Source organism: Lutra lutra, chromosome 17 (genome assembly GCF_902655055.1).
Source record: "Lutra lutra chromosome 17, mLutLut1.2, whole genome shotgun sequence".
Classification (NCBI taxonomy): Eukaryota; Metazoa; Chordata; class Mammalia; order Carnivora; family Mustelidae; genus Lutra; species Lutra lutra.
Genome location: NC_062294.1, coordinates 29,744,721 through 29,766,244, shown reverse-complemented (window position 1 = coordinate 29,766,244; position 21,524 = coordinate 29,744,721). Strand labels below are relative to the sequence as shown.

Here is a 21,524-nt window from a genome sequence, read left to right as displayed (position 1 = left end):
AAGTGGGTTCTGTAAGCAGACAGTCGCCTGTTTTTAGAAAACGCTCCAGCCTTCCCCCTCCACCCCCTCCCCCAAATCAGCTCTGCAGTTTTAGACCTAAAAGGGGTGCTGTGGGCAAACTTGATCTTGAAGTTTCTGAAATTTGGCCCCCTTGGAACAGAGATCAGAGGCTACCTTTTTTGTGACCTCCTGGAACTTTTCTCCTTCTTTTGTTCCATTTCTGTGTGTTTAGGGTCTCCATTGTTTTTCAGCTCCGGGGGTATAAAAAGACAGTTGAGCAAATCCAAAACAAAACAGTTGAGGGCATGCATGACCATTGCTGACTTTGTTCTTTGCCTGATCATTTGACAAAGGAATACAAGACACCAGTATTAGCTTTGCTGTCTCTTTATCTCTTCTACCTGCTTCTTGAAAGATGCTTGGAAAACCAGAGTTCTAGACATCCCATCAGGGAACGAACTGGAGCTTTGGAGGGTCCGTGCCTTCCGAAAACTGTTTTTTAATTGGAGATCATTATCGCTTTGTATGCTCTTTGTTTATGAAAATGACTGCTTTATGAAAGGGGTTTTAAAAAGAAGTTCTCATGATTCTCTTTAAATTTCTTCCCATTTCCCCATCTCCGACATGTCCTCAGGACAGCTAAAATATCTTCTAGCTTTACCTCACGTCTTCAGCCCGGAACAAGGAACTAGTTTAGCGGTTGGAAATTTCACCAGTTTCCCTGGCACCTCAAGTAATGATGCTGACCTAAGAAAATTGCTTGAAGGGGATTTGATGCTGTCCTAATGGAAAGAATTGAGATCCTCTGATCTTTACTAAGGCGTTGCCAGGGATTTAAGAACGATCACATCCAAGAACTCTGGTGGGAAGGAACAATGGATCCCGTTTGTTAGTTTCCTTCTGAAGGAGGCAGCTCTCTGAAGCCAAGGCCGTTGAGGCCGTGGTATGTGATAGCTCAAACCATGACAAAGATGTCTTTGTGCTCCCACCTCCTCTCAGCCCTACAGTTTAATAGTCCTTTTGTACTCCCAGAGCGTGGGTGATCGAGTCTTTTTTTGAAACCTAGAATATTGTTCAGAAAGGAATTTAAATTTTGAATGAATGCTTTCTGTGGTCGGGAGTAGTTAAGACTGATAAAGTATACAAGTATACATAAACACATAAAGGTTTATCCTTGCAACTGTCATCTGGAGGAGGAATTGCGGAATTAGAATCCGTAAGAGCAGCAGGATTCCTTTGTTCTCTTAGAACAAATCCCAGAGAATCCCAGAACTCCATCTAGTAATAATAACTGCAGCGCTGGGAGCTCTCATTTATTGAGCACCTACTCTGTGCAGGGCGTTGATCTAAGCATTCACACGTATTAACCTGCTTTCTTTTTATAACAGCCCTGTCAATCAATACTGCTATTTCCTCATTTTACAGATAAGAACAATGAGGCACAAAGGGATGATTAACTTTTCCATGGGTATGTAGCTAGTAATCAGCAGAGGTGGGATTCGAACCCAGACATTCTGGCTTCAGAGTTCTAACAGTTAAGGTTAACTGCCTTATGAGCATATTTTCCTATTCTTGCAGTATGGCTCCCTCTGGCATTTGGGTTTTTAAAATATCCACCTCTGGAAAGGTAAAGGGAATGTTCTCCTTGCTCTTGCTAGCAGGTCCAGTATTCTCTGCCCTCTGCCTGCCACCTCTCTTCTCTCCCCCTGCAACATCTGCTTGTAGCTTCCTACACATGCTCTCGGGGTTGGAATGCATTAGATAAGCTTATTCTATGAAATGGAACCTCTCTCTGGGTCTCCAGTTGTGTGTGTGACATTGAGTCAGATGATTTCCAAAGCAAGTGCCTTGAAACTTTTTTTTTTTTTTTTTTTAAAGATTTTATTTATTTATTTGACAGAGAGAGATCACAAGTAGATGGAGAGGCAGGCAGAGAGAGAGAGGGAAGCAGGCTTCTTGCTGAGCAGAGAGCCCGATGTGGGACTCGATCCCAGGACCCTGAGATCATGACCTGAGCTGAAGGCAGCGGCTTAACCCACTGAGCCACCCAGGCGCCCGCCTTGAAACTTTTTGACAAGTGATAGGTTTACCTCTCTAGCCTCCCTGTAATCCTGCCAGAGGTATGGTAAAGGTGGCCTCGAAGAGAGCCATTTGGGTTAAAAATCATGGTCGGGCTTAGGAAGGGCTTAAAGCTGGCAAAGAGAATGGGAATTTCAGACCATGGTACTGTTTTCTGAGTCTCTGAACATGTTTGCCAGGCAATTGCTAAGGGAAGTTCAGTTGGCTGTTCTAGACAGTAGGGAGGCTCCAGAGGTAAACCAAATGCCGTTTTTGCCTTGAAAGGACAGGTAAAGTAAAGTGTGCTCCTGTGATTGTAATTAAGCCATCAGGAAATGTGAGACCTGGAAAGAGACTTTTGAAATCACCTTGTTCAAGCATCTCATTTTGTAGATGAAGACACTCAGGCAGGGAGAACGGCAGTGACGTGTCCAAGGTCACGTAGTTCCCTAGCGACAAGGAAGTGTGACATGCCACAGGAGTTCATGTAAAATGCATTGGGAGTTCAGAACAGACGAGATTACTTCCTGCTGAAATTAAATTCAGGTGAAGCTTAAGATCCTTCAGGACTTTGCTCTCAATACCTTTTCCCATTGAAATCTTTCTGTAGATTTATAATGAGCCAGTCATCCCTCTTTGGTTTATTTCTGTGAGTGGAGGTCATTGAGAAGTAATTTGTATAGGATACATGTAATTATATACTAAATTCATTGGCTTCACAAGCAGAGCTAGTTAATAGATATCCCCAGTAAGAAGATTGAAATGGTACAACATTTAATCAGGAATGGCTTCAGGGAATTGTGTGTAAATTGGCAGAGTATTTGATTTTCCAGTGCTGGCTTTGCTGGCAATGCTCGTTACTCTTGGATCTTAAAAACCAAAAAACCCCAAACATATATACACACATGTGCACAAATTCTATCAGAGAACACATGAACAACTCCTTGTTTAATGTAGTTCTACACCTTGTTCTCTGACTTGAATACCTTCAGAAGGACCAGGTAAATAATCATTGGTTACTGTTTTTTGTACATTTGGAAGGAAATGCTTTCTGCAACATTGTCTTTCTAGGAAAAGCAATTCTTAAGAATTTTCACTAGTGCCAAGTATTGCAGATTCTTCATATTGTTTCCCAGCTTTCCCAGGGAGGGTGAAAGGAGGAAAAGGGAGAAAAGCCAATCCATAATGGTGAGTATGCGATTCTCTGATTCTGCTGAAAGCAGAGACTTCGTAATAATTTTCTTGGATTCTAGGACTCCCATTTCATGTCTTTGACTCAGGAAAAGTTGAATTCATTTAAGGCGAGAAATTCGTTACCGTACTTTACATTGAAATGAGTAGCTTCATCTTCCTTAGCTCATCTTTGACAGCATGAAAGGTTAGACGGTAACTGCAGCTAGGAGTTTGGGAGCATTCATAATTAAAAAAAAAAAAATGCTGTGATATTTAATGTTTTCCCATGATTCCCGGCATCCCTGTCTGAGGTCTCAAAGCTTGTTTGACTTTGCTTCATTGTATCATGCCATGTGCTGTTTTTTTTTTTTAAAGATTTATTTATTTATTTTAGAAAGCAAAGTGGGGAGGGGCCGAGGGAGAGGGAGAGAGAGAGAAAATCTCAAGCCGTTCCACTACACGTGGAGCCCGACTGACTCAGGGCTCATAACCCCAAGATCATGACCTGAACTGAAATCAGCAGTTGGATGCCCAACCGACTGAGCCACCCAGGCATCCCTGTTCATTATTTGTGAAGTCACTTACATTGTTCAGTAAAACTCGTTTGGTGGTCTCAGTCACATTTAATCCCTGTGGAAATATTTATGCATTGAAGAATAAGCATCTGCTGTTTGGCAGGCACTCTTCTAGATGCTGAGCTTACAGCCACCAGCAAAAATCCCTGCCCTCACAGAGCTTATGTTTTAGCAAGGAGAGAGAAAACAAATGAACAAGAAGGTTGTAAACAAGGGGGAGGCACAGGTGTACAGTTTTAAGTAGGAGAGTAGGCTTCCTTATGAAGGTCATGTTTGAGCTGAGCCTGGAAGGAGGGAGTGAGTGGGAGGAGACCAGCCTGGGTAGAGGGAATATGGAAGGCCCAGAGATGGAACGTGATGTTGAGATATTTCAGAAGCAGCAAGCAGGGATAGAATTGAGTGAGAAGAGGGGGAGTAACAGCGGTGAAGAGGAGAGGAATGACAAAGGGTGCAGAGTGGGCGGAAGCTATTACGGAAGTAATACTGTAGCACAAGGTACTGGGCTTGTCTGTTGTATGGCATGAAATAGGAGCCATTGTGGTTTTGAGTGGAAGGAGGGAGGCAGTGCTGGAAGTAGGAGAAAGAGGCGATGGTCATAATCCAGAGAAGGGGGGCCGGATTAGAAGAGGCAGAGGTGATGAGGAATGTTTGTATGATGTCACCCATCTTTTCACTGGTGAAGAGTGGCAGTGTTCAGTGCTGGTGAGAAAAGAAGACCTACAGTGCCATCTCCCAGTTGTCAAGGGAAGGCCAGCCAACAAGGGGATGGCTCATTTCCTCCCCCCTCCCTCAATAGTTTTATTGTGGTATAACTTACATACAGCAAACTGTACGTATTTAAAGTTTAGTTTCCTGAGTTTTAACATACCTGTGAAACCATGACCATGATCAAGACAGTGAACGTATATCAATTATCCCCTGTAGTTTCATCCTGCCCCTTGGTTGATCCCTAACGATTAATGATGTTGAGTTTTGTTTCATGTGCTCATTGGCCATTCATGTATCTTCTCTGGAGAAATGTCTCTTCAAGTTTTGTTTATTTCTTTGTTTTTAAAGATGTGTTTATTTATTTATGTATTCATTTCAGGGGGAGGAGGGGGGAGGGAGAGAGAGTCCCAAGCAGACTCTGTGCTGAGCATGGAGCCCATTGGGGCTCGATCCCACGATCACAACCTGAGCGGAAACCAAGAGTCAGACACTGAACCAACTGCACCACCTAGGCGCCCTTGTCTCTTCAAGTTTTTTGCCCATTTTTGAATTGTGTTGTTTTTTTAGTTGTTGAACTTTTGGAGTTCTTTGTATATTGTGGGTATTAAATCTCTGAACAGATGTATGATTTGAAAATATTTTACCAAGAATGGCTGAATTTTTAACGATGTATTTGTGTGATGAGTAGGAGGTGAGGACAGATTGGAGTGGAATAAGCTTTATTGTCTAGGACATTAATTGGGCAATTGAATTCTGTATTACTGAATGACATCATTTATGTTAGCACCCCAGAAATGCTCCTTTCCAGTGTATTTTTTCCCCCAGCAGTAACTACTGTCCTGGCTTCTGAGGCCAAACATTAGTTTTGTCCATATTTAAATTATGAATTAGAATTGTAAGCTCCTTGAAGGTGTGGTTTGTATCCTTCTTTGTTTGTGCATTTAATGGTAGAAGAGTATTTTTTGCCTACAGTCAGTATTTTTAGTTTTGAGTGGCTTATGCTATTTATCTGTATTCTTGCCACTGTCCAATAACTGATTTCTGCAACTACGATATCTGTTTAGAATTAGGATTCTTTTGATTGCAAATAGCAGATACCTGGGCTAAACAGGTTTAATTTAAAAAGATAAGAAATTGGCTCATTTAATAGGAAGCCCAGAGGTCTCACTGGCTTCCGAAAGTGGACCTCATTTCAACAGTTAGTAGTGTGGTCAGTTTCCAGTTTCTTTCCCTTCATAGCCCTTCTTGAGCTATTGCTTTCCTCCCTTGGGGCAAGCAAATTTCTTTTGGCCCCTAAATGCCTACCCCCAGCTGTTGTGGCCACTCCTTTTCTTTTTTATGACCTTTGAGAAGGACAAAAGCTGGGTGTTGGACAGGTGCCTTGAACTCTGGGTAAAGCTTTGCCTGAAGCTAGATGAACAAATAATTATCCTCTTTTGATTAATCTAGTTTGGTTCTACCCTTTCACGTTGTTTACAACGTGATGTTTTCTTGTAAATCTCTATCACCCTGTCCTTTCCTGAGGCTGCCCAAAGAATTGCAAGCTCTGTTGTTAGAAGATCTGGTTTGGAGAATGTATTGTTTGACAAGTATCTTTGCTTCCTTTTCTCATTTCATATTTTACTTCAGATAATGTAATGGTTTTGAAGCTTTAGCCAAGAGCCCCCAGAACAATTTTTCTTTCCTTTTATCACTTTTGCTTTTTCCTCCCAAGTCCATGAAACGTGATATAATAAGGTTCTCCTATGTATGCGAATATATCTTTTTTTTTTTTTTTTCTCATGCTTAATCTGAAAGCTGAAAGAGCCAGACATCATGTTGAAAGGCTTTAGACTTTTCGGGAAAGAGTTTGCAACATTTCTCTTGAAATCCCAGAACATTTATGATTAATTTTATAATCTCTCTGTGTCAAGGGACTATGTTTGACCTGAATTGCTTGTTTCGAGAGATCTGAGAGCAGTGTCCAGCTGCTTCTTACAGACTATGAGCTGCGACTGATTAGGTAGCCCCCCCACCCCCGCCAACTTCAAATGTCTCTGAATTCATTTCTTGAGACCATTCATTCATACCTCAATGGCTGGGAGGGAATTTGCTCTAAGTCTGCAGCAGGCCTTGACTACTTGTTCTTCCCAACCAATCAAGGAAAGCATGGTGAAGTTGTAGAGATCTCCCAGAACAGCTTCTCCTTGGCGAACCCTTCTTTCCTTAGGGACATGCCCTTCAGGAGTCTTTCCTAAATGTTCTCTGGCTTACGCCATTTGCCATTACTTTGGAAAACTGTCCAGAAAAATTATGCAAGGTCTGCACGCAGAAGTGTCTGCCTTCCAGAGGGATCACTCTGAGAAACTGCATCATAGGATCTGACCTATGAAAAAGTCTTTCACGTCTGTCATTGCCCTCAGTCTAAACTCCTGACTGTGGGTCACAAAGTGTCCTGGCTTCTGCCTCCTCACCCCTCCAGCCTCTTCTTTTTCATGACATGTATGTCATGTATGACATGTATGTCACACATGAATGACATTGTATGTCACACATGAATGACATTGTATGTCACACACGAATGACATTGTATGTCATTCACGTGATACACTTGCAACTCTAAAGAATTAATTATGTTCTTGTACACCCATTAGGCCATCTCCCCCTACCCCCACCACCTCCACCAAAGGTATCTTCCCAACCTCACCTTCTCCTTTTCCCTTCTGACTCTTTACCTTTTTTCAAAACAGAGTCTCTGTCCCAGATCCTGGAATATCACAGACTAGCACAGGACCCAGAGAAAGCATCATGAGGTTTTGTATACCAGCTGACTAGCTGCAACTTCTGGGTTTCTCCTGCCTCAAGATCTGGGATGTAGATAGGAAGGGACCTGCTACTGAAGCCCTTCTGGGTATGGGGTTCAGGTAACAGAGTAGTATTGCTGAGGCCAGAGTCCTAGAAATCTTAGCACTTGGCCAAGAGAATAGGGAATAGGAAACTGGGCTATTAATGTGTAGTGACGATGAACATATATTTACACATCAGGGGAATTATTGACATACAGTATTAATGGGATATGTTATTAAACGGGACAAAATTTTAAGCGCTGTATTTTATTTGACTGGAACTGTCATCTCTTCCTTCATGCTCAGGTTTCTGTCTTTGTTTCCTATACGACAGTGGTTGCATACAGCTTGAAGCATACAAACAAAATACTGGATTGCATTTATCTTTTCCCAAATGGGAATTAATTGTTCTTCAAAAACTAACATAAAGAAATCAAATTGGTTAATTTGTGGGGGGAGTTGGTATTTTAAACTGGGCATTTAAATTCAGCATTCTTTTGTTTTTTGTCACATCTTTCACTTCTTTAACAGTTTAGTTAGTGGGAACTAGGAATGCATCAGACACACTTGAGACACTCACAATCCTTTCAGTGTTACTGAGGTTTAAAGGCAAATAGGGGCCTCTCGCCTCTGCTTGTTTCCAGAATAACACGAGGCAAGAGTAATCAGCTGCAGTTGCTATAGATAATTACAAATTGATTTTATTGAGAAAGTGAGCAACGCTATACTTACGCAATAAAAAATTTATCAGTGGGGCGCCTGGGTGGCTCAGTGGGTTAAGCCGCTGCCTTCGGCTCAGGTCATGATCTCAGGGTCCTGGGATCGAGTCCCGCATCGGGCTCTCTGCTCAGCAGGGAGCCTGCTTCCCTCTCTCTCTCTCTCTCTGCCTGCCTCTCCGTCTACTTGTGATCTCTCTCTGTCAAATAAATAAATAAAATCTTTAAAAAAAAAAAAAAGAATTTATCAGATGTCCAGCTTCCCTCCCTTCTCCATACCCAGCCCAAGGGGAAAACAAACCCTCAAGAAAACCTTATTTTAATGAGCACATTTCAAAGGTGCTGGATTTATGGGAGATATCAGGAAGCACTGATTGCAGTTACCATCTCTGTCGTTCCAGACTTTACTGGTGCCATATTGGGCCGAGGGGGTGGGTGGGAGATAGAGGGGAAAGTTGTCAACCAGCCCACCAGCCATACTCGCTGGAAACCACAACAGCTTTCTTGCCATTGTCATTTAGAAACTGTTTTTTTTTTTTTTTTAAAGATTTTATTTATTTATTTGACAGAGAGAGATCACAAGTAGACAGAGAGGCAGGCAGAGAGAGAGAGGGAAGCAGGCTCCCTGCTGAGCAGAGAGCCCGATGCGGGACTCGATCCCAGGACCCTGAGATCATGACCTGAGCCGAAGGCAGCGGCTTAACCCACTGAGCCACCCAGGCGCCCTAGAAACTGTTTTTAAAGTTCTTAGTTGGTTTCACCAGAGAGAGACATATGAAAAACCTTCTTAAAATATCTCTATTCTTCTTCTCGGTGCTACTTGCTACCTCCATTGTCAGTAGGAATCTCCAGAAGGAACCCACCGAAAGCCCCAGGGTATCACAAATATAAACATACAATTTCGCATAGCTGTATTCTTTTGCTAAGTTGATCTGCTTATCAAATAACTTAGCATTAATTACTTTATTATGTTGTATGCTATTATTAGTCGCCTGACATCATCATTATTTTATTCAGCCTGGCTTCCTTGCTGATACGTGCAGTAGACATTTCTATCAAATGACAATATTGGGATTCTAGAGCAGGGCTGGGCAAAGGTTTTCTGAGTAAGGGGCTGGCCAGATGATGAATATTTTCGACCTTGTGGGCCCTATAGTCTGTGTCTTAACTGCTCGGCCTTGGACAGTGTGTAAATGAATGGGCCTGACTGTCTTCCAGGTACTTTGTGTAAGCAGGTGAGAGGCCCGGTTTACCTGTGGGCTGGAACAAAGTTCATAGATGTAAATGCCTGTAGGGGCCAGGAGGTACGGCCAATGCGGGGAAATGGCTGACGGGGACAGCCACTCTCAGAGACCACTTGCCTCATCTACAAGGGACAGCTGTTTATTAGCTCGGCACTGGCTCAGGGATACCAGATCTTGTAATTCAAGAATAGGGTATGTGCTATGGTGAATGTTGTGAAGTGTGTAAACCTGGCGATTCGCAGACCTGTACCCCTGGGGATAAAAATATATGTTTATAAAGCTGTAAAAAAAAAAAAAAGAAAGAAAGAAAGAAAGAAAGAAAGGATCAATACCCAAGTTTTGTAGCAACATGGACGGGACTGGAAGAGATTATGCTGAGTGAAATAAGTCAAGCAGAGAGAGTCAATTATCATATGGTTTCACTTATTTGTGGAGCATAACAAATAGCATGGAGGACAAGGGGAGATGGAGAGGAGAAGGGAGTTGAGGGAAATTGGAAGGGGAGGTGAACCATGAGAGACTATGGACTCTGAAAAACGATCTGAGAATTTTGAAGGGGCGGGGGGTGGGAGGTTGGGGGAACCAGGTGGTGGGTATTGTAGAGGGCACGGATTGCATGGAGCACTGGGTGTGGTGCAAAAAATAATGAATATTGTTATGCTGAAAAAAAATAAAAATTTAAATTAAAAAAAAAAAGAATAGCTTGACCTTTGTATTTTTATGCAAAGAGCTTCTCTCGGTTGGCAGCTAACTTAGTTTTGTTAAGAAAACGTAGAGCAGGTCAAGTTGTACACCTTTTGCCGGCTCTTTTCTGGTCGTTAAGATCTAGTTTTGCAAATTCCAGAATTTTCAGGCATAAATGTGTTATAGGTAAGAGTAATTACTTAATAAATATTTCGTAAATGAACTTTTACTAGTTTTTATATAGGGCAGTCCCTGTAGGACTGCTCATGTAGGCAGAGCACGCTTTCCAATTTGTTTATGTGTCTCTGCCCTCCTGTACCCCAGACACATTGTCCTTCTTCCAGAAAGGTCAGTTGCGAGTATCCTTCTAGAGTAGAATATCCTTCTAGAATATTACCTGTATATATATAAACACCTGTGTGTATATGTTTGTATTTTTTATACAGATTATAGCCTGTCAGTTTCTTTCTCTTAAAAATGTTTCAGGTAGTTCTGTATCAGTGCATATTACTTTTAGTGGCTACATAGTATTTTATTGCCTGGACATTTCATAATTTATTTAACCAGAAACTTATTGATGGATATTTAGATTGCTTGCTTCCTTCCTTCCCCCCTTCCTCCTCCCCTTCCTTTCCTCTTTCTCCCTCCCTCTCTTTCTTTCTCTCTTTTTCGCTCTCTTTAAGAGAGAGCGCGTGGGCATGGATGGATGCATGTGAGTGGGGGTAGGGGGGCAAAGGGAGAGGGAGTGAGAGAATCCCAAGCAGGACTCCATGCTCAGCATAGAGACTGGCTGGTTTGGGGGTTGATCCCATGACCCTGAGGTCATGATTTGAGCCAGAATCAAGAGTCAGATGCTTAACTGGCTGAGCCACCCAGGTGCCCCTATTTAGGTCATTTCTGATCTTTTGCTCTTTTTTTTTTTTTTAAAGATTTTATTTGTTTATTTGACAGAGAGAGATCACAAGTAGGCAGAGAGGCAGGCAGAGAGAGACGGAGAAGCAGGCTCCCTGCGGAGCAGAGAGCCCAATGCGGGGCTCGATCCCAGGACCCTGAGATCATGACCTGAGCCGAAGACAGAGGCTTAACCCACTGAGCCACCCAGGCGCCCCTTATCTTTTACTCTTATAAACAGCGGTACACTAAACATCCTTGCTCAAAAGTCATTTTGCAACCTATGCAAATAAGAATTTAAGAATACATTGCTAAAAGTGGAAATGTGGAATTCCTTTAAGTTCAAACTGTTTGTGCATTTATAATTTTGGTAAGTATCGTCATATTGTCCTTTACAGAGAGTGTGAGTCTGCTGTTGTGCTGCACTCTTACTGACACTGTGTTTATCAAAATGTTTGTTCTTTTCTGATATGGTAAGTTAGAAATGTCCGTTGTGGCTTTAATTTGAATTTCTCTTATATGACTAAGTTTGAACATCTTTTAAATGTTTGCATATTTATCTTTTTTCCTTTTATGTGTTCTGTCTTCATAACTTTTGCCCATTTTTCTGTTTGAGTATTGATCTTTATCTTATTGATGTGCTGTAGTAGCTCTTTATATATTAAAAAGTATTTCTCTGACTATGGACAAATTTATAGACGAATTTAGGAAGAACTGACATTCCCATGGTGTTCAGTTTTACATCCCAAGAACATAATATGTCTTTACATTCATTTAAATTTTATTTTGTGTCCTTCAATAAATTTTAAAGTTTTTTTCTTACAGACAATACTCTGTTGCTTGGGATATATTTGTCCTGGTTGATTAGCAGATAAATAATAATATTATTTGCAAAAAAGCACTTTTTCTTATGAAAAAAACCTTTTTCTTTTGTCTCATTATGGCTCATTTCTTATGCCTTTCCAGAGAGCACACTTGTGTTGGTCATTCCTTCCAGAGTAATGATGAGTCATTGTGATGATAAAGGATACTGTTTCCTAATTCTTGACTTTGGGAAGATTTCTAATGTTTCCCTGTTAAAATATGATGCTGGCTTTGTGGTTGAGAGAGCTCTGTATTTTATTGTGTTAAGGACCTGGCCGCTTGTTAGTTTTATTGATGTTTTTGATTATAGAAGGATGTATTTTATTGAATATTTTGTGTATCTCTGGTGACTCTTTGTTTTCATCTAAGAATGTGATTTGTGTGTGTGTGTAAGTATAAGCCTTTGCATATTGAACTATCTCTGTATTCCTGTGATAAGTTCTACTTGGTCATGGAATGTTATTCTTTTAATATGCTGTTAGATTTGGGTTCTCTTTCCCTATATTTAAGAATTTTGCATTGATTCTCAGATATGAGGGGTGTCTGTGTGTGTGTGTGTGTGTGTTTGGATTTTGATACATATTAGTCTATCTTCAGGAAAAGAATTTGGAAACTTTTCTTTTTCTGTGCTCTTAAACAATTTAAAGTAGATGAAATAACCCACTCCTTAATTGTTTGGTAGAATTCTTCTTTGAAACTCTTAACACCTATTTCATCCTAAGAGAGAGTTCTCTTTTAGGTTCTCTTTCTCTTTACCTTTTATGGTTTCACTAGCTTTTCTCCCTTTCTGGGGATGATTTTGGTAGTTAAAAAGTTCCTTAAAAACTGTCCATTTAATCCATATTATTTAATTTATTTGTGTGGAATTGAATAAATCATCTTTTATTGTTCTTGGTATCTCTGTGGTTATTTCCTCATCATTTAAAGATTTGTTTGATTAAAGAATAAAGGACGTGTTAAAGACAATTGAAAGAATGTGTTTTTTTCACAAAATATGATAGAAAAGGATATAGTTTATTTTCTATCCACTTTTTATTAAAACTTAATATTTTCTGAGCTAATGATTAAAGACCCAGAACCTGAGATGAGACATTTCCTTTCTGATCTGGCTCTTCTGTTTCTGACAGGCCCAGAAGAGGAAAGTGAGGATGACCCTCAGCTCGAAGGCAGAGACCCGGATATTTGGCATGTCGGTTTTAAGATCTCGTGGGACATCGAGACTCCTGGCTTGGCAGTACCCCTTCACCAAGGAGACTGCTACTTCATGCTTGGTAATTAGGAGGATCAAAGCTGCATCAGTGCTCCCGTGTCTTAAGTTTTAGATTACTGGCTACATATTTGGAATGTGTCTTTTTTTTTTTTTTTTTAAGATTTATTTATTTATTTTAGAGAGAGTGTGTGTGGGAGCAAGTTGGGGAGAGGCAGAGAGACTCTCCAAGCTGACTCCCCACCAGGCGGGGTGTCCACCATGGGGCTCTGATCTCACGACCCAGAAGATCATAACCTGAGCCTTAACCGACCGAGCCACTGAGGCGCCCTTTGAATGTGTCTTTTGAAACAAGCTCTTTAGGTATCTTATAGCGATTATGAATCTTCTGCATGGAACCAGGTTTTGTTTTTTTTTTTAAATCCCTCATTTTTCTAGATATTGTCCACTTATAAAAGTTGCTTTTATTTTCTCCCCCATACAGAGTTCCCCACATGTGCTAAAGGGTTTTCAGGACTTCTCGTCAGTTACTCAGTCATCTGAATGAGCTTATCAGTGTGAAGTATTCGGATGATTTCCCCGTCTTGTCAGTTCTTAGTGAAAGTTTTTTCCATTTGGAATTGAGTTTCTTCTCAGGCACAGCTGACCTGACCGCAGGGCCTTTCTTTCCACTCGTCGCTGAGTTCTCTGGAGAGCAGGATTTCAGCTGTGCTTGGGCTGACGGAAGCGGTGGTGTTCGTGCAGCTTTTGCTATTGGCTCTTCGCTCTAAGCGTTTTGTTTGGGTTTTGGACTTTCTGCCTGTTTTCCAGTTTGCAGCACAGAGCCGCTATCCTTTCTTACTCACAAAACCTCTCTGGGTTTATTCTGTCATTGGCTTTAACTCCTGATTATCCAGTGTTTATCTCACGCTTACTGGCCTGGAGGAATCTAATCACTGTTGGCTTTAAAACTGGGGAGCGCCAAGGCTCAAAGTGGATATTTATGAGAAGAGTTATTTCTCAATTAATTGAGTGTATATAGAGGGCCCGCTGTGTCCTCCATGCTGTGTAAGGTTCTGGAGGAGCTCTTGAAGATGAATAAAACTTGGTCCTTGCCTTCTAGAAAATCACAGTGTGGATTAGCTCTTTAGGTCATTACTGCATTAAGCATTTTCCAAATTTTAGTCATTTACACGTCAGCCTCAAGGTTCTTGCCATATCCCTGTGTTACCTGTGCTGTTAACTTATGTATTATTTTTCTCTAAATAAATTCACTTTATATTTTTGTGAATAAATATAAATAAAATAAAATGAATAAATGAATAAAATTTAAAATAAAGTGAATAAAATAATAAAATTAAATTAATAAAATAATAAAATAATAAAATAAAATAAAAATAAAGTAAATAAAATTCACTTTATATTTTTCCCTAAATAAATTCGCTCTAAATAAAATCACTGAAGTGGATTTACTTTAGATGGAGATTTTATGGGGTGCCTGGGTGGCTCAGTGGGTTAAAGCCTCTGCCTTCGGCTCAGGTCATGATCTCAGCATCCTAGGATTGAGCCCCGCATCGGGCTCTTGGCTCGGCGGGGAGCCTGCTTCCTCCTCTCTCTCTGCCTGCCTCTCTGCCTACTTGTGATCTCTGTCTGTCAAATAAATGAATAAAATCTTAGGAAAAAAAACAAAAAGGAGATTTTATAACACTATCTTAAACAGAAGACCAGTATCACTTGGATTATGAAACAGTATTAAGGACCTGCTACTTCGGTTTGCTGAAGATCCTGAGTCCTGTTCTGTCTTTGTTAAAAGAGAAACGTGTCACTATTAGAGAGGTGTTAACTGTATGATGTTACTAATCGGAGACTTTCTCCTTGTCAGTTACTTTGTTCAGGACTTTCTATTAGCAGTTTGTATCTTTGAAAGAAGTGAGAGTCATTTGGTGCCATTCTAAATGGCTATATTAATTTCCTGCATGCAGAAGTAGTAACTATACATTGTAGAAGTTCACCTGCCATCTGTTTATTTAAGAATATTTTGTATGTTCTTTTCTGATTATGAAAGTAAAATACATGTTCATTGTACAGAAAAGAGACGCTGAAAAGTATGAAATGAAAGAAGAATATACAAATCAGGTTCAGACCTGTTTTGGTCTTTTTTTCTGTGCACATATGTATCCGGAATAATAGTAGTATGTGAATAACAACCACATTGACTGGGGACTCACGACAACCAAGCGTTCTTTTAATCATCTCCATAACCCTAAGAAGTAGACAGACGGTAGTTACATTGCGCAAGAATCAGTTCAGTTTAAATTGATGTAGTGACACAGCTATGGTTACACAGTTAGTAGGGTGCATGGATTGGAACTTGTTCTTTAATCCCATTTGGGCTCTGACACCCAGGTCAACTACCCCTTCCTCCTCCTACTTGGGTGCTAACCCCCGCCCTGGGCTCTGGGGCCCTCCTCTCTCCCTCACCGTGATGCCTCTGCTTCAGCTAAAGGCTTCAGGACCAGATTGTTCAGGAAGGAAAGAGGAGGATGACAAGAGTGTCCTGTGTGCTTTTTTCTTTGCCCTTTGTTTTTAAAGTTATGTTTCCTTTGCCTCAGAAATAGATTAGTAATGAAAATATTAAATAATTACCTTGTCCTTTTTACCATATGTTATAATGAATATGCATTTTTTTTTTTATTAAAAGATTTTATTTATTTATTTCACAGAGAGAGATCACAAGTAGGCAGAGAGGCAGGCAGAGAGAGAGAGAGGAGGAAGCAGGTTCTCCGCCGAGCAGAGAGCCCGATGCGGGACTCGATCCCAGGACCCTGAGATCATGACCTGAGCCGAAGGCAGCGGCTTAACCCACTGAGCCACCCAGGCGCCCATGAATATGCATTTTTAAATATACATCTGTCCTTTTAGCTACTATAGGTGCTAAACCAAAGTAAGTGCTGTTATTTTCTAGGAGCTGATGTCCAGGACCTAATATCCATTCCTGATTTCCCAGCTCCTGTGTTCAGATACCGGGGAAATGGCTGGTACCTTCCTGATCGGGCAGTGCCTGGAGCACTGTGCTCCAGGCACAGCACAGTGCACCCAAAGTGTGCTTTTAGAATATCTCCATTTAAAATATATTTTCTTTATTCTTTATTATAATTAAAGAAAATTACTCTTTTCTTGCTAAAGTTGTCACAGTCAGTTTCTAAAAGGAACTTTCTTCCATATCCTCTTAAACAAACTCAGACAAAAATAAAAGCAACCATAGTGTCTTGCTGCCTTTTCCTCTTTACTTTCTCGAATCCAAATCCTGCAAGGAGCCCTGTGGAGGGACCTCGGCCGTGTGCTGATATCTGAAATCTGAACTTCATAGCACTTACGAAAAGGAAACAGTTTAGCTCAATTTATAATAATATATTGGTCTGCAGAGGAAGTGCAGGCTGAACCCTGCTGTCTCAAGTAAATACTCCAGGGGTGTCTGATGGGGAACGTGTCGGGTGCTTGTAATAAATCCGCTGCCTGTGGACGTGAGTGAAGGCCCTGCTGGCACTGCCCGAGGACACGCTTAACTGGGGTTGTCACGGTTTTACTTTTAAATTGGAATCTTTGCCCTAATCTCAGAGTTAGACATGACCGGATTTGCAAACAGATTTACAATTTTCACTAATTTTCCAACCAGGACTTCAAAACACACTTAGCGGGGAGAAAAAAATACACCCTGGTCTTTCTCCGAGTAGGATGATTTACTTTGCCACAGATGTTTTCCATAGACTGAATGTAACCAGGGAGTTAGGGACTTAAAAAGTGGCTTGGAGACAAACTGTGGGTTTGTTTTTTGTGGAACAGATTATACAGTTCAGGGGACATCAACCAAATTATGTTCATTAACCAGGAGCCGGGTGTGGAGATGGGCTGTGTAAGGACAAAGGTGAGGGCTAGGCGAACATTTAGGGCAAACCTCTTTTTTATCTGCCCCCCCCCCCCGCTTCATTTATTACTTTTTCCTTGTCACTTTTCATGACTCTATTCTCTCTGGCCTCTTTATTTTTGTTTCCCTCAATCCAAATTAAATCTCATTTTCAAATAGTTATCTCAAAGCTTCAGTTGCCAAGTAAAATTTCCACAGCCAAAAAAAAAAAAAAAAGGCAGTGTAAATTGAAATGCACGCTGCTGCTTTTTTGGTTTTGCTTTCCTTCACCCACAGTCTGGGGCCAAATGCTGAAAGGCTATTTCCTGTCAGGTGACCAGGTTCCAGACTCACAGCCTTGTCTCTCGGCCATGCGCTGTTCATCTCTCTCCCCAGTCTCTGCCTCCCCCGGACAACTGCTGTTCTGCCTGACACTCGCTTCCCAGAGTTACTGGGAGGCCAAACAAGAAAGTGCTTTGCATGGGGCAGGGTGGCCATGAACATGGGGAGCTGGGCCAAGGCACTACGGGAGAGCTACTGAGGCGAGTGGGTGACAAAAGGGCACTGAGTATTGTGTTCTCATCCTGCTTCGGGCCCCCAGTTCTGCCAGCTTGGCACGTCCCTGTGCCATACCTATATTTCCATGACCACATAAAGGCACCCCAAGAAAGGGCCATCTCACCAACTGCTTCTTGAGGGGGAGAAGTGTCAAATCAGAGCTCTGGGGTAACCATGCTCTGACCTTGGCTGAGGGCTGAGTTTACCAGCAGAGCCCGGTCAGCCACGTTTTACGGATTAGGTTCACCTTCTTTGAAATACCTGTGGCTCCGAGCAGCAAGACCCAGAGCACGGTGAGCGTTTGATGTGGCAGAACCTGAAAATACGTCCTGCTTCTATTTTTGGCATCAACATGAGCACTCTGGTCGGAGTCTGTTGCCCTGGGAGCAGGAAGAACAGAGGCTTCTAGGAGTTTAAAGTCTCTAAACGGGGGGGTCGGTCCTCTGGGACTTCACTTGGAGACTGTGGTATCTTTGTATCTTTGTAAATCGTCCAGGTGTCCCTGAATCCTGCCCCGGTTCAGACATTTTATTCGAAGGAAAAGGCTTTTGTTATTTCTTCCTCTGACCCCGTTCCCTCCCTCCCCCAACTCCTGACTGACCAGCTGAAGTAAAAAGTACCTATAATTTATGGCTTAATCATAAATTCTCAATAATTATACTTTATTACCTCTCATGGGTCTTGAAACGTAGGTGCTATGTTCTGCTTTCTGCCGAGGCAAGGGAATAATAGAGAAAGAGCAATAAATTATAACTTCAGGCTGCAGTCGGTAGGCTCGAGGAGTTGCCATTTTGGTGGAAAGTGCTCGAACAGCCAAATGAGCACCTGTCATGTTTGTTTTCACTTTGAAAAGCAGAAACGTGACAGCATAGTTTCAACTGCTCGTCCAATATGACCTCGTGGTGCTCTTCTTAACCTTCTCAGCAACTACGGTGTTTGCTTCTCGCTTATCGTGTTTTTGCAGGGTTGAGGATGTATCTGTCCTCCTGAACCTTCTACTCTGAAAATAAGCCCCCAAATGCTGACGGTTTCAGACTTGTGCTTGTTGTCTCGATACGTGGTTCTTTAATATTCACTAGCATTGGGGAGAGGACATTTCTTGTGGAATTTGCTCAGAGGAGAGGATTCCCAGGTACTTGGAGGGATTTCCCTATCTCCTTGACTTTCCTTGCGTATCTAGTCTTTGTGCGTATTTCTCTGTCACTGACATCTTGAATTTTACTTGAGCAAGAGTGCCTGCTGAGGGCCACTGTGATGGAGGCTCTGATATATGTTCTTTCTTTTAGTAAGTCCATCAGGCAAGTAACCTGTCCTCTCTCTAGGATCCCTGTATTTTTGCTAGAAAAGAAAATTGATGGGGGTTGCCTGCTAATGGGTGTGTGGATTTTTTTTCAGGGTTCTAAAAATGCTCTATAATTCATTTGTGGTGATGGTCCCACAATCCTGTGAACATGCTAAAATACACGGAATCGTATATTTTCAATGAGTGAATTGATTGGTATGTGAATTCTATCTCAAAAAAACTTTCACAAAACGAAAAGGAGGCTTAAGGGGCACCTGGGTGGCTCTGTGGGTTAAAGCCTCTGCCTTCGGCTCAGGTCATGATTCCAGGGTCCTGGGATCGAGCCCCACCTAAGGCTCTCTGCTCAGTGGGGAGCCTGCTTCCTCCTCTCTCTCTGCCTGCCTCTCTGCCTACTTGTGATCTCTGTCTGTCAAATAAATAAATAAAATCTTAAAAAAAAAAAAAAAGAAAAGGAGGCTTAGAGAGGTAAATTAAGTAGTTCAGGGTGATGGACCTAGTGAAGCTTGGGTTAGAATGCAGGTTTTTCTGAGACCAGAGCTGTTCTTTTTTCTGTCAAATTGTGCAGCTCTCCTAATTGCATAGTCATGGGATCTTTCTTCTTTCAAAGTGTGGAAAAAATAGCTGAGAAATATTAAAAATAGCTGAAGAAGTAATAAATTAAATAAATAAATAAATAGCTGAACAGGTAATACATCATACACATATATTCTCATTGTAAAGCATTTGGATAGCATGGAATTATATAGAATAAAATTTGGAAGTTCTCCTTTACTTTCCTATCTTGTCCTTTTGTGAACATTAGCAGAAATATAGTTATGCCAATATGATTTACATATATATTGCTGCTACTTTACAAAATAGCACACAAATGGGACCTTGTATATATTCTGTCTATTCCTCTAATGCTTGCTTCCCCCTCCACCCTTAATGATAGGTTCTGGAGATCTTTCCCTGTCAGTATCTCATTCATATTGGTATCGTTCTTATAAAAACAACACGTGGACTAGGAAATAAAAAGTCAAACATTGAGGATGATCTAAAACAGAAAGCGAAGAACTCCATGCTACCTGTCCCCAAGTTCCATTTCTCGGACATAACTACTTTTCGGTGCATTTGCCTTTTATTCTTTAAGTGATTACCTCCTTAACTCATAAAAATATGCTTAATACTGCTCTCTCCATCCAGCAGCTTGAAGTGCTATCTTTTCCTCCATTAAGAAAAATGTGAAGAAAAGTGAAAAATGGGGATGTGGCTCTTACACTCTCTCACTCTTACTATTTTTTTTTTAAAGATTTTATTTATTTATTTGACAGAGAGAGATCACAAGCAGGCAGAGAGGCAGGCAGAGAGACAGGAGGAAGCAGGCTCCCTGCTGAGCAGAGAGCCCGATGCGGGGCTCGATGCGGGGCTCGATCCCAGGACTCTGAGATCATGACCTGAGCTGAAGGCAGCGGCTTAACCCACTGAGCCACCCAGGCGCCCTTACTATTTTTTTTTTTTTTAAAGATTTTAGTTAGTTATTTGAGAGAGAGAAAAAGAGAGAGAGTGAGAGCAAGCAGGAATAGGGGGAAGGGCAGAGGGACGAGCAGACTCTGAGCTGAGTGATGAACCCCGTTCTGCGCTGTATCTCAGGACCCTGAGATCCTGACCTGAGCTGAAGTTAGATGCTTAACCCGCTGAGCCACCCAGTCACCCTTCACTCTTTCTAAGTTTTATTAGTTAACATTTACTTTTAGTTTTTTAGTTTAGTTTAGTTTTGTTGTAATTGATTTTCTTACAACCGATATTTAGATAGACTCTTTCTTGACTTTTAGGATGTAACATGGGGGGTGAAAGTTCCCTTACTTTTACATCATTGAGGATTATAATGTCTACTACACACGGATGTATAATTTTGACAAGACTGCCGTGCTTTCTTTATACATGGAATCTGAAATTTGAAAGCCTATACCTAACACGTCCTTTATTGAGGAACTAAATAAAGTGACTGGATCCATAAATAGAAGATAGGAGTCCACAATAACCATTAACATTGTCCCATTGAAAGGGAATGTTACAAATGTCAGGTCAAGATTTTATACCAAATCAGAGGCCCAGAATCATGCCCCATTTTAGCTTGCTTTGTATTTGAACCAAGACTTTCCTGTGTGGCTCTCCCTCTCCCCCTGGAAGTTGCAATTGCCTTTCTTTATTCTTAGTGAAAAAATAATGCCATAGTGCTGTCCCTTCGTCACATGATGTTCATGATGTTTTGTCTTACTACTTCTTCAAACCCACCAGTTACAGTTATCGTAGTAAGATTTCTTCCCCTTGTGGTCCTTGACTATTCTATTTTTTATCTGGATCTCATGTCTTTCTTTCTCTTTCTTGGAATTTTCTAAAAAGGTCTTCTATCTACCCTATTTTAGGTTTCTAAAGATGTGTAACCTCTATAGCACCTAACACCGTACTTTGAATATGGTTGGTACTTTAATAATAATTTTTGAATTAATGAGTGGATGACTAAACCAAAGATTGGTACACTGCCCCTCCCCATATCATGGCAATAAACGTATAGGCAAGGGGCACCTGGGTGGCTCAGTGGGTTAAGCCTCTGTCTTCGGCTCAGGTCATGATCTCAGGGTCCTGGGATCGAGCCCCACATCGGGCTCTCTGCTGAGCGGGGTGCCTGCTTCCCTCTCTCTCTCAGTCTTCCTCTCTGCTTACTGGTGATCTCTCTGTCTATCAAATAAATAAAATCTTAAAAAAATATATAAATAGGGACGCCTGGGTGGCTCAGTTGGTTGGACGACTGCCTTCGGCTCAGGTCATGATCCCGGAGTCCCGGGATCGAGT

At 41.4% G+C, this 21,524-nt stretch overlaps 1 protein-coding gene across 3 annotated transcripts in view; it reads left to right on the top strand.

Moving 5' to 3' along the window:
* Window positions 1-21,524, top strand: part of FTO (FTO alpha-ketoglutarate dependent dioxygenase) — a 375,155-nt gene that overhangs the window by 123,738 nt on the left and 229,893 nt on the right. For all 3 annotated transcript variants that reach the window (XM_047712437.1, XM_047712439.1, XM_047712438.1), the window contains exon 4: window positions 12,866-13,009. In XM_047712437.1, the coding sequence (XP_047568393.1) occupies window positions 12,866-13,009 (144 nt within the window). The remainder of the gene's footprint in view (window positions 1-12,865; window positions 13,010-21,524) is intronic.